A 13,484-nucleotide genomic window follows, 5' to 3' on the forward strand; every position below is an offset into this window, starting at 1 on the left:
AAGCAATACAGTGTGTCGCCTAAACATTAGTTTGATTGCTAACTTCATCCCAGAGTCTTGCACAGCGATTTCATCGCAGGCTGCCTTATTTTCTTTTACCTGGTTATTTTGGGCGGGATGGAGGGGTGGGTGGGTAGGGAGCTTTGTATCACATTTCCCTTTCTCTTGTTTCTGGCAGGTCTGTGTGGAGAAGCTGCTGCCACTCAGTTCCTTTGCCAGTGCATTCCACCAAGCTACATACAACAAGCAGCCCATGTATCGGAAGGCCATTTACGAGGTGTTGCAGGTAAGCGTTGCGCTGGTTCATTTGCTGAGCTCTAACCAGCCTGTGAGAGCTTTCTGGAAGTGGTGGCAGTATAAGACTGTTATGATGGGAGTAGGTGGGAGTCCTTCACCTGGAAAACATTGTCTGTATCCCAGGCTAATTGCTCCACAGAGCACAGTAAGGGAACATCTGTCCACCAGCCCCAGACTACCTGGAATGTGTTTGTCACAAGCACAGAGAAAGTACACTGCAGAAAGCCATTTGTGGCATGAATGAGATTGCTCGTGCAAGTGAGCCAAGACATGTATTATAGAAAGAGAGGCAACACAAAATAAAACCAAAATAAACTACCATTCCAGAGTCAACAGCCATCGAGCCTGTGTAGAGATTCCTTCCCATCCTCTCCTGTCCTGTTCAGCACCCTGTCTCTAGCTGTGGGAGCCCCTAAATTGCATTGTGGGCGGGCTTCTGCTTCTGACCGCAGTGAGGCAATGGAAATTGAGTTGAATCAAAACCTGAGTTGAATCAAAACCTGACCATCCACCTGTTCACTTTGCAGGTGGCCAGCAGCAGAGCGGGCAAGATCTTTCCCTCCTGTCCAGAGAACGATGAGACGGATACATCCAAAGTAGTGGAGATGCAGAACAAGCAGATGATTGAATGGGCCTTGGGGGGGTTCCAGCCTTCTGGCCCCAAGGGTCTGGAGCCACCCGAAGGTAATGGGGCCAGGCTAAGGATGCAGAGTTTGCAAAAGGAAGAGCTGGGGTACAAAGGGGCCTGCTTCTGGCCCACTGGTCTTTTGCTCTTGGCTGCAGTGGCATTGAAGGGAAGGGGGTGTTTGTAGCCATCTGGCCCCTAGCCCTCCAGGGCACAGATCAGTCCCAGGTGCTCAGTGCACCAACTCGTGCCATGAAGCAGGTGTCCTGGCCAAGGGACCAGACATTGGTCAGCGTTTAAGGCCTTGGCATCTGACCCGGCTCCTGCGCTGATGCTCTTCTTCCCATGCTGCAGAGGAACGCAACCCCTACAAAGAAGTTTACACGGAGATGTGGGTGGAGCCGGAAGCTGCTGCCTATGCCCCTCCTCCGCCAGCCAAAAAACCAAGGAAAAGCACAGAGAAGCCTAAGGTCAAGGAGATCATAGATGAGCGCACCAGAGGTATATCCGGGGTGGGCAGGGGGGGGGCTGCGGTGGCTCTGCAGTAAGCGGCATGAGGGGGCTGGCTTGTCCCCCTCCCCTGCTTTTGCTCTGTCACCTTCCGAGCCTCTTCTGGGGGAAGAAGGATGGCAAGGAGCTCTAGGGGAGCAGGCAAGCAGTCGCCACATGTACACAGAAAGCTGCTTCATCCCAGAGACAGATCACTGGTCCACGTAGAGGCTTGCTGAGCCCGCAGTCCTTGAATCCCGGGAGCTTTTGAGGGTGGAACCTGAGAAATGTTGCAGAGGCTGGAACATCACAGAGGGCTCCCCCCGTGACACTCTAAGGGATTCCCACAGTCTCTGTGGTAAAGACTGTAGAGACTGGAGGAATTCCTCTGGCATTGTCACGATTATTATTAGTATTTACAGAATGTAGACCCTTCCTTTATGCTCTGGTCAGAGCTACTGGGGTGGATTACCGAGTGACATCACAGCATCCCACCCCCACCAGTTTTTCTAACCCCGCTCATTGGAGGAAGCAGAGGCAATTGAGGGCAGGGGTGGGAGTTTGCCTGCCATGGGCGGGTGCCTTGCAGCCCTGTTTGCGTAGCTTGGTCTTGGCTGTCCCTGGCAGCATCCTTCTGGCACCGGAGGCAGAGGAGGATAAAGAGGAGAGAGGAGATGCCATGACAGCCCATCAAAAGCCAAGGCTGCCCTGTCTGGTTGACTGGGGAATGTGGGACCCGTCATCACTAGAAGAAGAGACTGGGGCTTTGGGGAAAGATGAAAAGCTTTGTGATCCCAGAAGGTATCCCTACAGGAGTAGTGCTGCTGGCCCAAGAGTGACTGAAGACATGGAGGAGGTTGTTGCGGCTTGACTCATTGAACGTTAGAGACCTGTGTCTATGTTTTTATGAAAGCCACTTTGTAAAAAATCTGCAGTTTGTTTTAAGCCCTGGATACTGTCCTTATAGGGGCTGCAGGTTGGGCTGATGGGGGCCAGCGGCATCCCTAAGTTGATTATGTGGATAGGAGGAAGCCCCACTCCCCTCAGTGACAGATACAAGAAGGAAGACAGTTGATAGTTCTCATCCAGATATTGGTTGTGGGTTTGAAAGTACAGAAGCCCACGGTTAGGTTCACCCAAGCCCATTAGGGTAATGACCCCCCTCTTCCGCCTCCTCCTTACCTGCTGTATGTGGACAACCTTTCCCCCTCTTCAGCCTCCACTTCCATCCCAGCTTCATCTTCTTTTTCTGTCCACTCTGCCTCACTTGCCCGTCTCTGACTCTCTTGACTGTCTTGTGGCTGCTTCCTCCTCCACGTGACTCCCCATCCCTGCTGCCTTCTCTCTCTCTCTCTCTCTCCTCTCTCTCTCTCTCTCTCTCTCTCTCTCTCTCTTATGCCCCCTTCCTTTCCTGCCTCTGCCAACTTCGCCAGCTCTGCCCACTCCTTTTCTGCCTGCCCATCTTTCCTCTCTCCCTTTTTGTCACCCTGTTCTGTCTGAGGCCGTGGGGGCCTCCCATGGCCTCAACCCCAGCCGGAGCGGTCGTTTGGCTTCGGCAAGGGAATGCTGGGGCCTGCCAGCTTGCTGGTTTCAACCATCACTAACACCAGGGAGCTGCCATGCTTGGCCCTGGTGGGGCTCTTCCAGGGCAGCCGACCCAATGCACCCGTCCTCCAGGCTTCTTGGGGTGCTGACTGGCCAGGTAAGGTGCTCCTGCCCCCACTCTTCCACACCTCGTCAGGCCAGTTTTGCTGTGGTCCCTTCCTGTGGAGGGAGCAAGGGGTTGGCAAGGTTTCCAGAGTTCCAAGGAGCCTACGGATGAGGAGGTCACCCCCTGTTAAAGGCATGAAGGGCACAAGGGCCAGGGCTTAGTGGCAGGGCGTTGGCTTTGCACACAGAAAGTCTCCAGATCTGTCTAAAGTAGCAGGAAAGACCTTCCTCTATAACCAGCTAACACACCACTTCATTTTCCTAGAGCGTCTTGTTTATGAGGTCCGACAGAAATGCAGGAATATTGAAGGTGAGCCTGTGCGTTTTGTTGCCTCTGCTCTGCTGTAGGTGGACTCTTCCCCGGCAGGTGCAGGAAGACTGCAGGGTTTTCAGTCTTCAGTTCATCCGCAGTAGCTGCTCTGCTGCAGGCAGTGGAGGTCATGGAGGCCTGGCTGCAGCAGAGCATGGTGTGGGTGACGAGAGCATGCCCTGTTCCGATGCAAAACCAAATGAGGCGCTGTCACAGGGAGGGTTTTGTGTGCCATTCCATGCAGCTGCCAGCTCTGACCCATCCCAAGAGAACGATGATCAGCCACACCAAGCTACTGCTGGGTGTACTTTTGGAGGGGAGGGCTCGTGGCTGACAAGTGGAGAAGGCGGCCACTGTCACTGTCTCTCTCCCCTCTCCCCTCATTGTAATATTTCCTCTTCCTCCGCTTAACCACACCCATCCCTTCTCCCCAGATATCTGCATTTCCTGTGGAAGCCTCAACGTCACCCTGGAACACCCTCTCTTTATTGGAGGAATGTGCCAAAACTGCAAGGTAAGGGAACAAGTCGAAGGCCAGTCAAAGTCAATGCCTAGTGAATTCAGAAAGGGGGTGTGTGAGTTTGAGGATGGTGAATCGGAGTGCCAGAAAAAGTAGGAAAAGCTGGTTGGTGCAAGAAAGGCTGCTTGCTACCTTTAAAGTTTCCCAAATGCCCTCTGTGTTCCGAACATCTTCATTCTTCTTGAAGGAAAGTTGTGGAATCGTTATAAGTCTCGGCAATCCAGGTATCCAGTCCGGCTTTGTCTATGACTAGTTATTGTAAGATTTCCTTTGCCGAAGAACTCCAGGATTCAAAACGCATCAGGATTTTGGAGGAAATTGTTTTTTAAAAAAAAGTGAGGGGAGGGGAACTTTGTCCTAGAGATCTAGAAGCCAAAACAGGCCCCTTCCTCAAAGATGGGTTGTTCACAGGGTTTGTCCAGACTTGTCAATTCGGACAAAGGCATTCTGGTTTTCTGTGGGTTTCCTTACCTGGGTATTGCCAAGGCTCCAAAAAACGAGAGACACTTTCAGATAAAATGTTAAGATTTACCACACAAAAAGGCATGGAAAAGTCCTCTTGTGAAAGACAAGTCTGCATCACAGTGTGATCTGTCAAGGGTCTGAGGGAGGAGGCTGCGAATGTTCAAGGAGGGAATCAAAAATGTTCTGTCCAACATCTTGGAAACTGCACATAGATTAGGGAGAACTGGATTGGAGGCCGTGTTTTTGCTTTGGGCTCATTGAGTGGTTTGGGGAAGTCCTGCCCTCTCGGATCACCATCTGTAAAGTGGGGAAATGGGAACCATTGGGGGGGGGGGGGTAACTAACCTCTTGCCCAGGCAACTAACCTCACACCCTTGCCCTCCCCCCCAGAACTGCTTTCTGGAATGCGCCTACCAATACGATGATGACGGCTATCAGTCCTACTGCACCATTTGCTGTGGAGGCCGTGAAGTCCTCATGTGTGGAAACAACAATTGTTGCAGGTGGGCCAAAGGGCAGGGCAGCCAAGAGAAGGTCCCTTGTCTTGTTACTCCCATGTAGGAAGCCCTTGACTTAAGGAGAGATGAGTGAATGTATCAGTCGCTTCAGAGGTAGCTCCCTTCTTGTTGTGGGGAGTAGGCCCGTGGTGTGTGTGGGGAATTTAATTATGTAGGCAGGATGCTCTTCAGGAGGTAATGGGTTCAGAAAGGCAGTTCAGGAGTTGAACAAGGCAAAAGAAGTCCCCGTTAGTCCTCTGGAGAATGGCTAGGTTGAACGTGTACATGGGACTCATAGCTCGTGCTGAAAACTGGCGTTGGCCAACAACACCAGTCATGTCTTCCAGACTGGCCAAGTGGTTCAGCCCTCCCAGAGCCCTGGGTTCTATCCGCCTAGGCCCAAGCACTCTCCAGGCACAGCCCTGACCGTCTGGCTGTGTCTCCACAGGTGCTTCTGTGTAGAGTGTGTGGACCTGCTGGTGGGCCCTGGTGCAGCTCAGGCAGCCATCAAGGAGGATCCCTGGAACTGCTACATGTGCGGCCACAAGGGGATCTATGGCCTGCTCCGGCGGCGGGAAGACTGGCCATCGCGCCTCCAGATGTTTTTCGCCAACAACCATGACCAAGAGTTTGTGAGTGCGACATGGGGAGCGAGGGGCGAGGGGGAGACCAGAATGGAGTCCTGGATGTCCCTGCCGCCAGTTAGCAGAAGGAGTCCGTGCCCTCCAGTGTTCCTAGCTGCTGGCAACACAATCTTTGCTTTGTTGGCTTCTTGGAAGCCACCTGCTTTTACTTGTCATTCAGGGGTGTTTCGTTTAGGGTCCGGTGGGTAAGCCCTGTGCTTATATGAAAGCCCCAGGGAACCCTCTCTGTTTGTCTGGGCCCTGTCTTAACTCCGTCTGCCTCATGCTGCTGTGTGTCTTGCCAGGACCCACCAAAGGTTTACCCTCCAGTCCCTGCTGAAAAGAGGAAGCCCATCCGGGTGCTCTCGCTTTTCGATGGCATTGCCACAGGTGAGCCCTGCCCTGAGCTTTCTCCGCCCGTAGAAGCGCAGTGGTTTCCAATGTGCGTATATCATGGGATATCAGGGAAGGATCGCGATCAGAGGGGCTCAGTGATCCACTAGAAGAAATGTAGGCGGGTCTGCCTGCCGTTGAAGGGAAGGAATTTTATTTTGCCCTACTTGCTTTTAAATGCGTACGCTGCTTTTCTTAAAATAAAACGCGTTAGCCCTGGGTGGCCCTGGCTCTGCAGACAGTGAAACTGTCTCTCTCTTCCTCTCCGGCTTGCTGCCAGGCCTGCTGGTGCTGAAGGACTTGGGCATCCAGGTGGACCGGTACATCGCTTCCGAGGTGTGTGAAGACTCGATCACGGTTGGGATGGTCCGACACCAGGGCAAGATCATGTATGTTGGGGACGTCCGCAATGTCACCCAGAAACACGTACGTGGAGCGCTTGGGGGGGGGGGGAGTGGCTCCCCTTCCCTCTGTGTCGCTGGGACTGGCCCGGCACCTCAAGACGCTTCCTTTTCCCTCTCGCCTGACTTTCGCATCTCTGCATTACAGATACAGGAATGGGGCCCCTTTGACCTGGTGATTGGAGGGAGCCCCTGCAATGATCTCTCCATCGTCAATCCTGCCAGGAAGGGCCTTTATGGTGGGTACCACCTCCCGGCCTGCGCCTCAGCAGGGGCCCTGCTCAGGTCACCTGTTTTCAGACGTTGTAATGCCATCTAGATTATGAGCCAGTTGAAGTAAGAATCTGCACTTTGATTTCCCCCAAGAGTGAGTACAAGAGGGTGATGGAAGAGCTGCAAGCATAAAACAGACGGCTATTAGTGACAGTCATTGCTCATTCCACACGAGCGGAACTCTTAATATCGATGGGGAGAGGGGACCAGTTAGTTGTGTCATTCAAATCAAACAAATATTGTGGATGGAGCACTAGCTTCGTGCTCCATAGAGCAGAGGCACATGGATCTAAGGAAAGGTGGAGGGCTTTGTGAGAGGCGGTTCGACTCTGCTGATGCTGGGGGCAAGGTGTGCACATCTTCTTGGCTCTTGCCAGTGCTAACTTGCTGCTGCTCATGTTTAAAATGGTGCTGGAGAAACAGAACTGACCGCCGAGCCTTGCTGTAGTTGTCGAAATCATCAGCTAAATTCACAGAGTCCAAGAGTGCCTAGCGTATTGCCTCTTCACACATTTGTCCAAAAGAATAAAGGTGGCTTTCTTCTGTTTTTAAAAAAATGCAAGAAAATTTGTCAGTTTTGTTTAGGAACTTCCAAAAAACCCTTTATGGAGGTCTTGGCCAACATGCCAGTGTTTTGTAAACTCAAAGTTCAGAGGAGCCTGATTCACCATTCAAGTTGTAAGTTTCCCTGCCTCTCCCTGTCTTTGCTTTTTTAACCCAGAGGGGACAGGGCGGCTCTTCTTTGAGTTCTATCGTCTTCTGCACGAGGCCCGGCCCAAGGAGGGAGATGACCGGCCCTTCTTTTGGCTCTTTGAGAACGTGGTGGCCATGGGCGTCAGTGACAAAAGAGACATCTCTCGCTTCCTAGAGGTGAGGGGGGTGGGGCTTGACCCTTGGAAATGTCTCTGGACAGAAGACCCAAACCTTGCATGCCACTGCAAAGGACCCATCCACCCTAGAGACAAGGACCACATGGCTAGAAGGCTGTGCTGGGTCTGAAACAAAGCAGCTAATGATGGGGACAAGAGAAATGCTGCCTGACTATGGCCAAGAGGCAGAAGCTGTGGTTTTTTCCCCTCTCTCTCTCTCTGCTTCCCTCAGGTACAGGGAGTCCCTCTTGCCACTAGAGGGCAGTAGAGTTTTTACAGGGCAATCCAGGCCACTTGTCTGTGGTGGCCCTTGTTAATTTTATGCACATTTGTGTTTCTAAATGGAATGCATGATGTTCATGCCCTTTCGCCTAACTTAAGGGCTGGGTTGTAAGTAAATAAGTAAAAGTAATTCTGTAGTGCATTTTGCACTACTGTGCCATGTGACTTGTCTTCCTTCCTTCCTATCTTTCCGGGCTACAGTCCAACCCCGTGATGATCGATGCCAAAGAGGTCTCTGCAGCTCACAGGGCCCGGTACTTCTGGGGAAACCTGCCTGGCATGAACAGGTTGGTCAGTGGCCCGGCCCAGCTGCCTCCTCCCTCCCCACTTTCCAGCCAGTTCCCATGTAGCCCAGGGAAGGGACAAGACTCTTACATAATCCGTGGAGTGCCACCCGTGTATTTCACAGACGAAGCTGAATAAGAATAGGCTTTTAAGGAAATGGTGGGGTCCTTCTGGGCTACCAGTCCTTCACGTACTTGTCTGAGAAGCATGAGCTTGGCCAGAATGGAGGTTTTGCCAGGGAGAGCGAGATCAGCATTCATGTGACCCTACTCAGCGGAATTGTGGATTTTTCTTCCAGGCCACTGGCTTCAACTGTGAATGATAAGTTGGAACTGCAGGAGTGTCTGGAACATGGCAGGATAGCGAAGGTGAGCATGGGGAGATGTGTGTCTCATAGAGCTGTCAGGACAGGAAAGGGGCAAAGGAAAATTGTCTGGAGTTCTCTGTGAACTGCTGTGGAGGGGTGGGGTAGACAAACAAAACAGTATAAGGTATTTCCCCTTCTCTCATAGCCCCAGTGGCCAACTTTTGAAAAGATGCAAACTTCCTTTGGCTGCTGCTAGGAATGCCTAGCATAGCAACCCTTTTTGTGCCAGGTAGCCAAAAATGGGGTTTGTGGGATGTACAGAAGACCAGGAATGCACTGAAGAAGCAGTAGGAGGGGGGAAGTGGTGGAAGGGTGAAACACTTGGATTAGTTGGGAGGCAGGATAGGAGAGGCATCTGAGGCAGTATGGACACCTCCTGCCATTCCTTTCTTTCTGGCCGTCTCCCCTGTCCAGTTCAGCAAAGTCCGAACCATCACCACTCGCTCCAATTCCATCAAGCAAGGCAAGGATCAGCACTTCCCCGTCTTCATGAATGAGAAAGAAGATATCCTGTGGTGCACTGAGATGGAAAGGTGGGAGTTGTACTGATGGGGAATAGAGAACCTTCTGTGGTCCAGAGTAGCAGCTTGGTGGGAATTTTAAGCAGGCAGGGTTTAAAAATAAATAAATCTGCTGTTCATGTCTTCCATTATCTTAATTGGCTGGGTCAGACACGGCTTTCTTCATTCCTGGTTCACCTTCAAGTGAAATGACCCCATTTCCCAGTTTGAGTCGCTTCCAGGCCTTTCTCCCAAGGAAGTTCTAGAACTGTTGTTTTTTTTACTCCCCTCTCTGCGTCACCAAGAATTCCCAAGATCCAGCATGGTCTCCTAATTAATCCTTCTGAAAGCTATCAGATGCTTGGGCAGGCTTCTTGGGGCTGCCTTCCAGCCAACCTACCATCCTGGCCAATTCCTCTACGGTTTTTTTTTTTTAACCTCTTTGCAAATTATTTTTCCCTAGCAAATCTTCATTTTGCTTGAAAGAGCAGGGCCCCAGTATAGCCCCCAAGACTCTGATTGATTCCTGTCCGTCCATGTTTCCCATGGCATGTCTCCAAAGATCATCAAAGTGTGTGGTCCAGTGTTCCCTCTAAGCTGAGTTAGTGTGAGCTAGCTCACAGTTTTTTAGCCTCCGGCTCACACATTTTTGTCTCAGCTCAGGAAGGATGGCTCCAGAGCCAACCAATTTATGCCGTAGCCAAATCGCTCGCTCACAACTTTAATGCCAGGAGCTCACAAAGTAGAATTTTTGCTCACAAGACTCCACAGCTTAGAGGGAACATTGGTGTGGTCTAGTTGCTGGGCCAGCAGGCACTGGTGGTAATTGGCCCCTCCTTGCCCTTTTCTTGTGTCCACAGGGTCTTTGGCTTCCCGGTCCACTACACAGATGTGTCCAACATGAGCCGCCTGGCTCGGCAGAGACTGCTGGGTCGCTCCTGGAGTGTACCGGTGATCCGCCACCTCTTCGCCCCGTTGAAGGAGTACTTTGCCTGCGTTTAAAGAGACGCACCCACAGAACTGGCAAAGCGGAGGGAGGAGTCTCAAACACAACCATCCCCGGGAACAGAAGAGAAGTGGCACCAGAACGGAGGAGGTGGCTGGTGGGTTGAGAGGGAGGGAGAGGACGGCCCCCACACGTGTGCCGGCTCCTGCCGCCCGAGTCTTCGCCCATCCTCTCCCCAATTTGAACCACCCTAAATCAAACCAACCAGTCCCACTTTCTGTTGGTAACCCTTTAATTTTCCTGCTCTTTCTGGATGGGTTTGTCTGTTAGTTTGGTTTCTGCCTCTCCTCGGCTGAGCCCCAGCAGTGCGGGTTTGTCGCCGGCACTGCTGAAACAGAGATAACGCCAGCCAAGCCCAAAGCTGAGCGGGCCTGGGGGCGACATCACCCCTGCTCGGTTTAGGAGCACAAAGCAGGGCGCGACGGGGCCTCCTTGCGTCTGCCAGCACCGTTCCCGGGGTGAGCGCAAGCAGGGAAGCCGCAAACCCCGCCAGCCCCTCCTCGGCCCCCCCTCCCAGCCACACACTTTTCTACAGTATTTGGGTGCCTACGACACAGGAGACCTTGATTAGCCCAGCCCCTACAGCCGCTCTTACCTCTTGTTTACAGTTTATATATATGTGAGAGTTATGTGAGAGAGATGTCTATATATAAAAGGTACTGTTACTACTGTACAACTGACTTTCATAATGGTGCTTCTACAACAGCTGGGGGTAGGGCTGATGGCAGCTTCTGTGGTGCTTTATGTGCCAGCCCGCAGGAGGAGAGGGGGGGGGCTTTTCAAAGCGATTATGCCCCTCTTCCCAGGGAGGGAGGGCGGGTGGGCAGCAGAGCTAGGCACCACTCTCCGCCCCAGGGTGTCATGCAATAATGCTTTTTGTCTCCTAAAAAGCAACCCTCCCTCAGGCCAGGGGCAGTAGGCCCTGCGCAAAGGGGCCGGCCAGCCCCCCTGCGGAATTCCAAACAGCAGCCCTAACATGCTGGTGCTTTCCTGTGATAGGTGCCCTCCTGCATGTCCTCTCTGGGCTCCCCCCCTCCAGCGCCTGCCCAGTGTGCAAACAGGGAGGCGGGCCGCTTCGAGGCCCTGCACTAGTCTTGGTCATCTCTGAACTCACAGGCTGCAGTGTCGTTCATAAGGTCTCGGATTCGGCCCCCTTTCTCCATTTGTGCCCCTTGAATTGCAAACTTCCCCACTTTTGGGGGTGGGGGAGGTCAGTAGGGAGAAGAGGCCCCGCCCACCGACCCTGCGGTAGCACCCCTACCCCATTCCTCCGTTATCTCACGTGGTGTTTGGGGGGTCAGCACCTGCTGTCTCCCTCTCCCCCCTCCTCCCCCCTGTTTGTGGCTGATGTGAATTCCACACTTCCTGTTTTGCTTGATCAGGCTCTGGCTGTGCTACCCTCTCACCACAGAGGATGGGAAGGGTAAGGAGTGGGGAGGGGAGCGTTCCCACGAGGAGTGTCTCCCTAGGCCCTTCTTGGTTTCCCCGTGTGAGACCCATCTGAGGAGACTGTGTTTTCCTGGTTTTATGCCTAGGCAATTGTGTGCACTTTACTCCTTCGGGCAACAGGGGAAGTGACCCTCTCACCCGTGATTTTGTGAGGTGGAAGGAATGCCCACTGGGCTCCGATCACTCCTAAATTGGGGGTGCTTCTCCCTTTCTGCCTGTAGGGGCAGCTCCCAACAGGGTCCCAAGCCCTTGGTGCTAATGGGGAGAGGGGGCAGGGGGGGTCCCTAGAATCCAGCGGCCTGCCTCAGCAGCTTCCCCCGTCTCTGCCTCCAAAGGGGACAGCATCTCCCCTCTGCTCCTGTCTTCCCTGCGTCCAATGGTGCTCTCAGAGGCAGCGGGGCAGATGCTGAGGCAAAGCGCGGGACCGGTCGGTGGCTTCGGGTGAAGACTGCAGGCCTTCTCCACTCCCCCCCCCGCCTCCCCGCCAATGCTTCCCCCTCAGCACAACTCATCAGGTGGGTGGCGAAGTGGTTGCAGCCAGTAGAGAAGGTCTCAGTGGATAAGCTGCTGGGTATTGGTGCTAACATTTCAGGGAGTTGGGATGGTTGGACGAGAGCCTCCTCTTAACTTCTCCTCTGAACTGTGAAAGGGGCTGGGGTCTCAACTCAGGGCCAGGCGGGAAAAGGGAGAGTGGTGGCGTATTCTAGGCGGGGCTGTCTAGTGAGACATGTCCTCTCCCCCCCCTCCCCGTGCCTCCAGGTCAGTCTCCCCCTGGCCACCTCCGTGTGGATCAGTCGCTGATACCCGTTTGTACAAAAGCCTTTGGCGGAGTTTGGTCTCCCTGATGCTGCGCAGGATTCCCCACCAACTCACTTGCCACAGGGGGAAGAGAGAACGGGGTGTCCCTCCTAGTCTCACTGGTGCTAAATGGGAAACACAAGACCATCCCCCAATAATGACCTGGCCCTGGGGTGGGGGGTGGGGGTGGGGCTTTATACCCAGGGCAATCTGAGCCAAGGGGCTGGCTGAAGCAGAGGGGAATCCAGATGATCTCTCTAAGAGCCTTGGGGCTCCAGCCTTCTAATCTGTATGCTTTGGAGGAGCATTCACTGGGGGTGGGGTGGGAAATAGTGGCTTTGGCATCAACACACCCTCATCCCCCCCAGAGCCTTCCTTTCAATGACTTCTGGTCCAGCCGTGGGGCTAGCTAGCTACATCATTCCCCAGAAGTCCATATCTAGCGGGTAATGGCTTAGCTTGGTTCCCTTGCTTTCCTCTAGGGCTGTCGGGCAGGCCCTCTTTCTGGACAGCCCAATTTGGTAGGGTCTCGTAGCGGAGACTCTCCCAGTACCCTCCCCAAAACTGGAAGTGGCTCCTTGCGATAGCACGTTTCTGTCTGTTTTTATGTCCTTCAAATCTCCCTGGTGTATTTGTCTTGGGCCTGTTTGCTGTCTGCCACAGAATCCACCTGCTTCCCTCAGGGGGTGGGGAGGAAGGAAGAGGGGAGAGACGGACTTTTTAAAACAACTTCTCTTTTTAGTAAAGAGCCCTCTTGTCAGGTTGCACAGCCCTAGACTGAAAAGCAAAGCAACCGCCCCCCCCCCCTGCCCCATCTGCCTGAATTCCTTCAGCATCTGCAGAGGGACGAGGTGACAACCAAGGTGCTAAATTGTTTATTACAGATCTCTATTGTTAACTTAAGTCTGCTGTCTGGACAATGACTGTTTTTGTTTTCTTGTAGTGGAGTTTAAAAGAGCTCTATTATTTTACTCTTATATATTATTATTAAAAAAAAAAAAGGCATTTTAACTTTGTACTTGAAACTTAAAGGAAAAAATTCATGTGTTTTAGGCTAGACATTGAAGTAGCTGAGACGCTTTACTGTTTGTGGGAAATCATGTATTCATGCTGAAGAATAAAACTGTCGAGACCCTGGGAAGAGCTTGGCCTGTTCCCTGCTCTCCAGCCTGCCTCCCACCTTACATTCCATGCAGCTAAACCCAGACGTCCTTCCTTTCTTTCCCCGATTCCATCCCCCCTCTCCATTCTACCCCTCGCTCCCTCCCCCACCCTCTTTTCTACAATGATTTTGGGATGCCCCATCCTTTCAGCCGCTCTCTTTT

The 13,484-nt window shown here is 52.8% G+C and overlaps 1 protein-coding gene across 1 annotated transcript in view; it reads left to right on the forward strand.

Annotated features, from left to right (window-relative positions):
* DNMT3A (DNA (cytosine-5-)-methyltransferase 3 alpha) overlaps positions 1-10,555 on the forward strand; it is a 108,211-nt gene extending 97,656 nt beyond the window's left edge. The window contains exons 9-23 of the mRNA XM_015415137.1: positions 179-286; positions 825-981; positions 1,277-1,423; positions 3,387-3,431; positions 3,866-3,945; positions 4,807-4,919; positions 5,362-5,545; positions 5,842-5,926; positions 6,210-6,355; positions 6,479-6,569; positions 7,325-7,473; positions 7,956-8,041; positions 8,338-8,407; positions 8,821-8,939; positions 9,767-10,555. Coding sequence (XP_015270623.1) covers positions 179-286; positions 825-981; positions 1,277-1,423; positions 3,387-3,431; positions 3,866-3,945; positions 4,807-4,919; positions 5,362-5,545; positions 5,842-5,926; positions 6,210-6,355; positions 6,479-6,569; positions 7,325-7,473; positions 7,956-8,041; positions 8,338-8,407; positions 8,821-8,939; positions 9,767-9,908 — 1,722 coding nt within the window. The 3' untranslated portion in view covers positions 9,909-10,555. The remainder of the gene's footprint in view (positions 1-178; positions 287-824; positions 982-1,276; positions 1,424-3,386; positions 3,432-3,865; positions 3,946-4,806; positions 4,920-5,361; positions 5,546-5,841; positions 5,927-6,209; positions 6,356-6,478; positions 6,570-7,324; positions 7,474-7,955; positions 8,042-8,337; positions 8,408-8,820; positions 8,940-9,766) is intronic.
* The last annotated feature ends 2,929 nt before the right edge of the window (positions 10,556-13,484 follow it).

The sequence above is a fragment of the Gekko japonicus genome, unplaced genomic scaffold (genome assembly GCF_001447785.1).
Source record: "Gekko japonicus isolate JY-2015 unplaced genomic scaffold, Gekko_japonicus_V1.1 scaffold63, whole genome shotgun sequence".
In the NCBI taxonomy this organism is placed as follows: Eukaryota; Metazoa; Chordata; class Lepidosauria; order Squamata; family Gekkonidae; genus Gekko; species Gekko japonicus.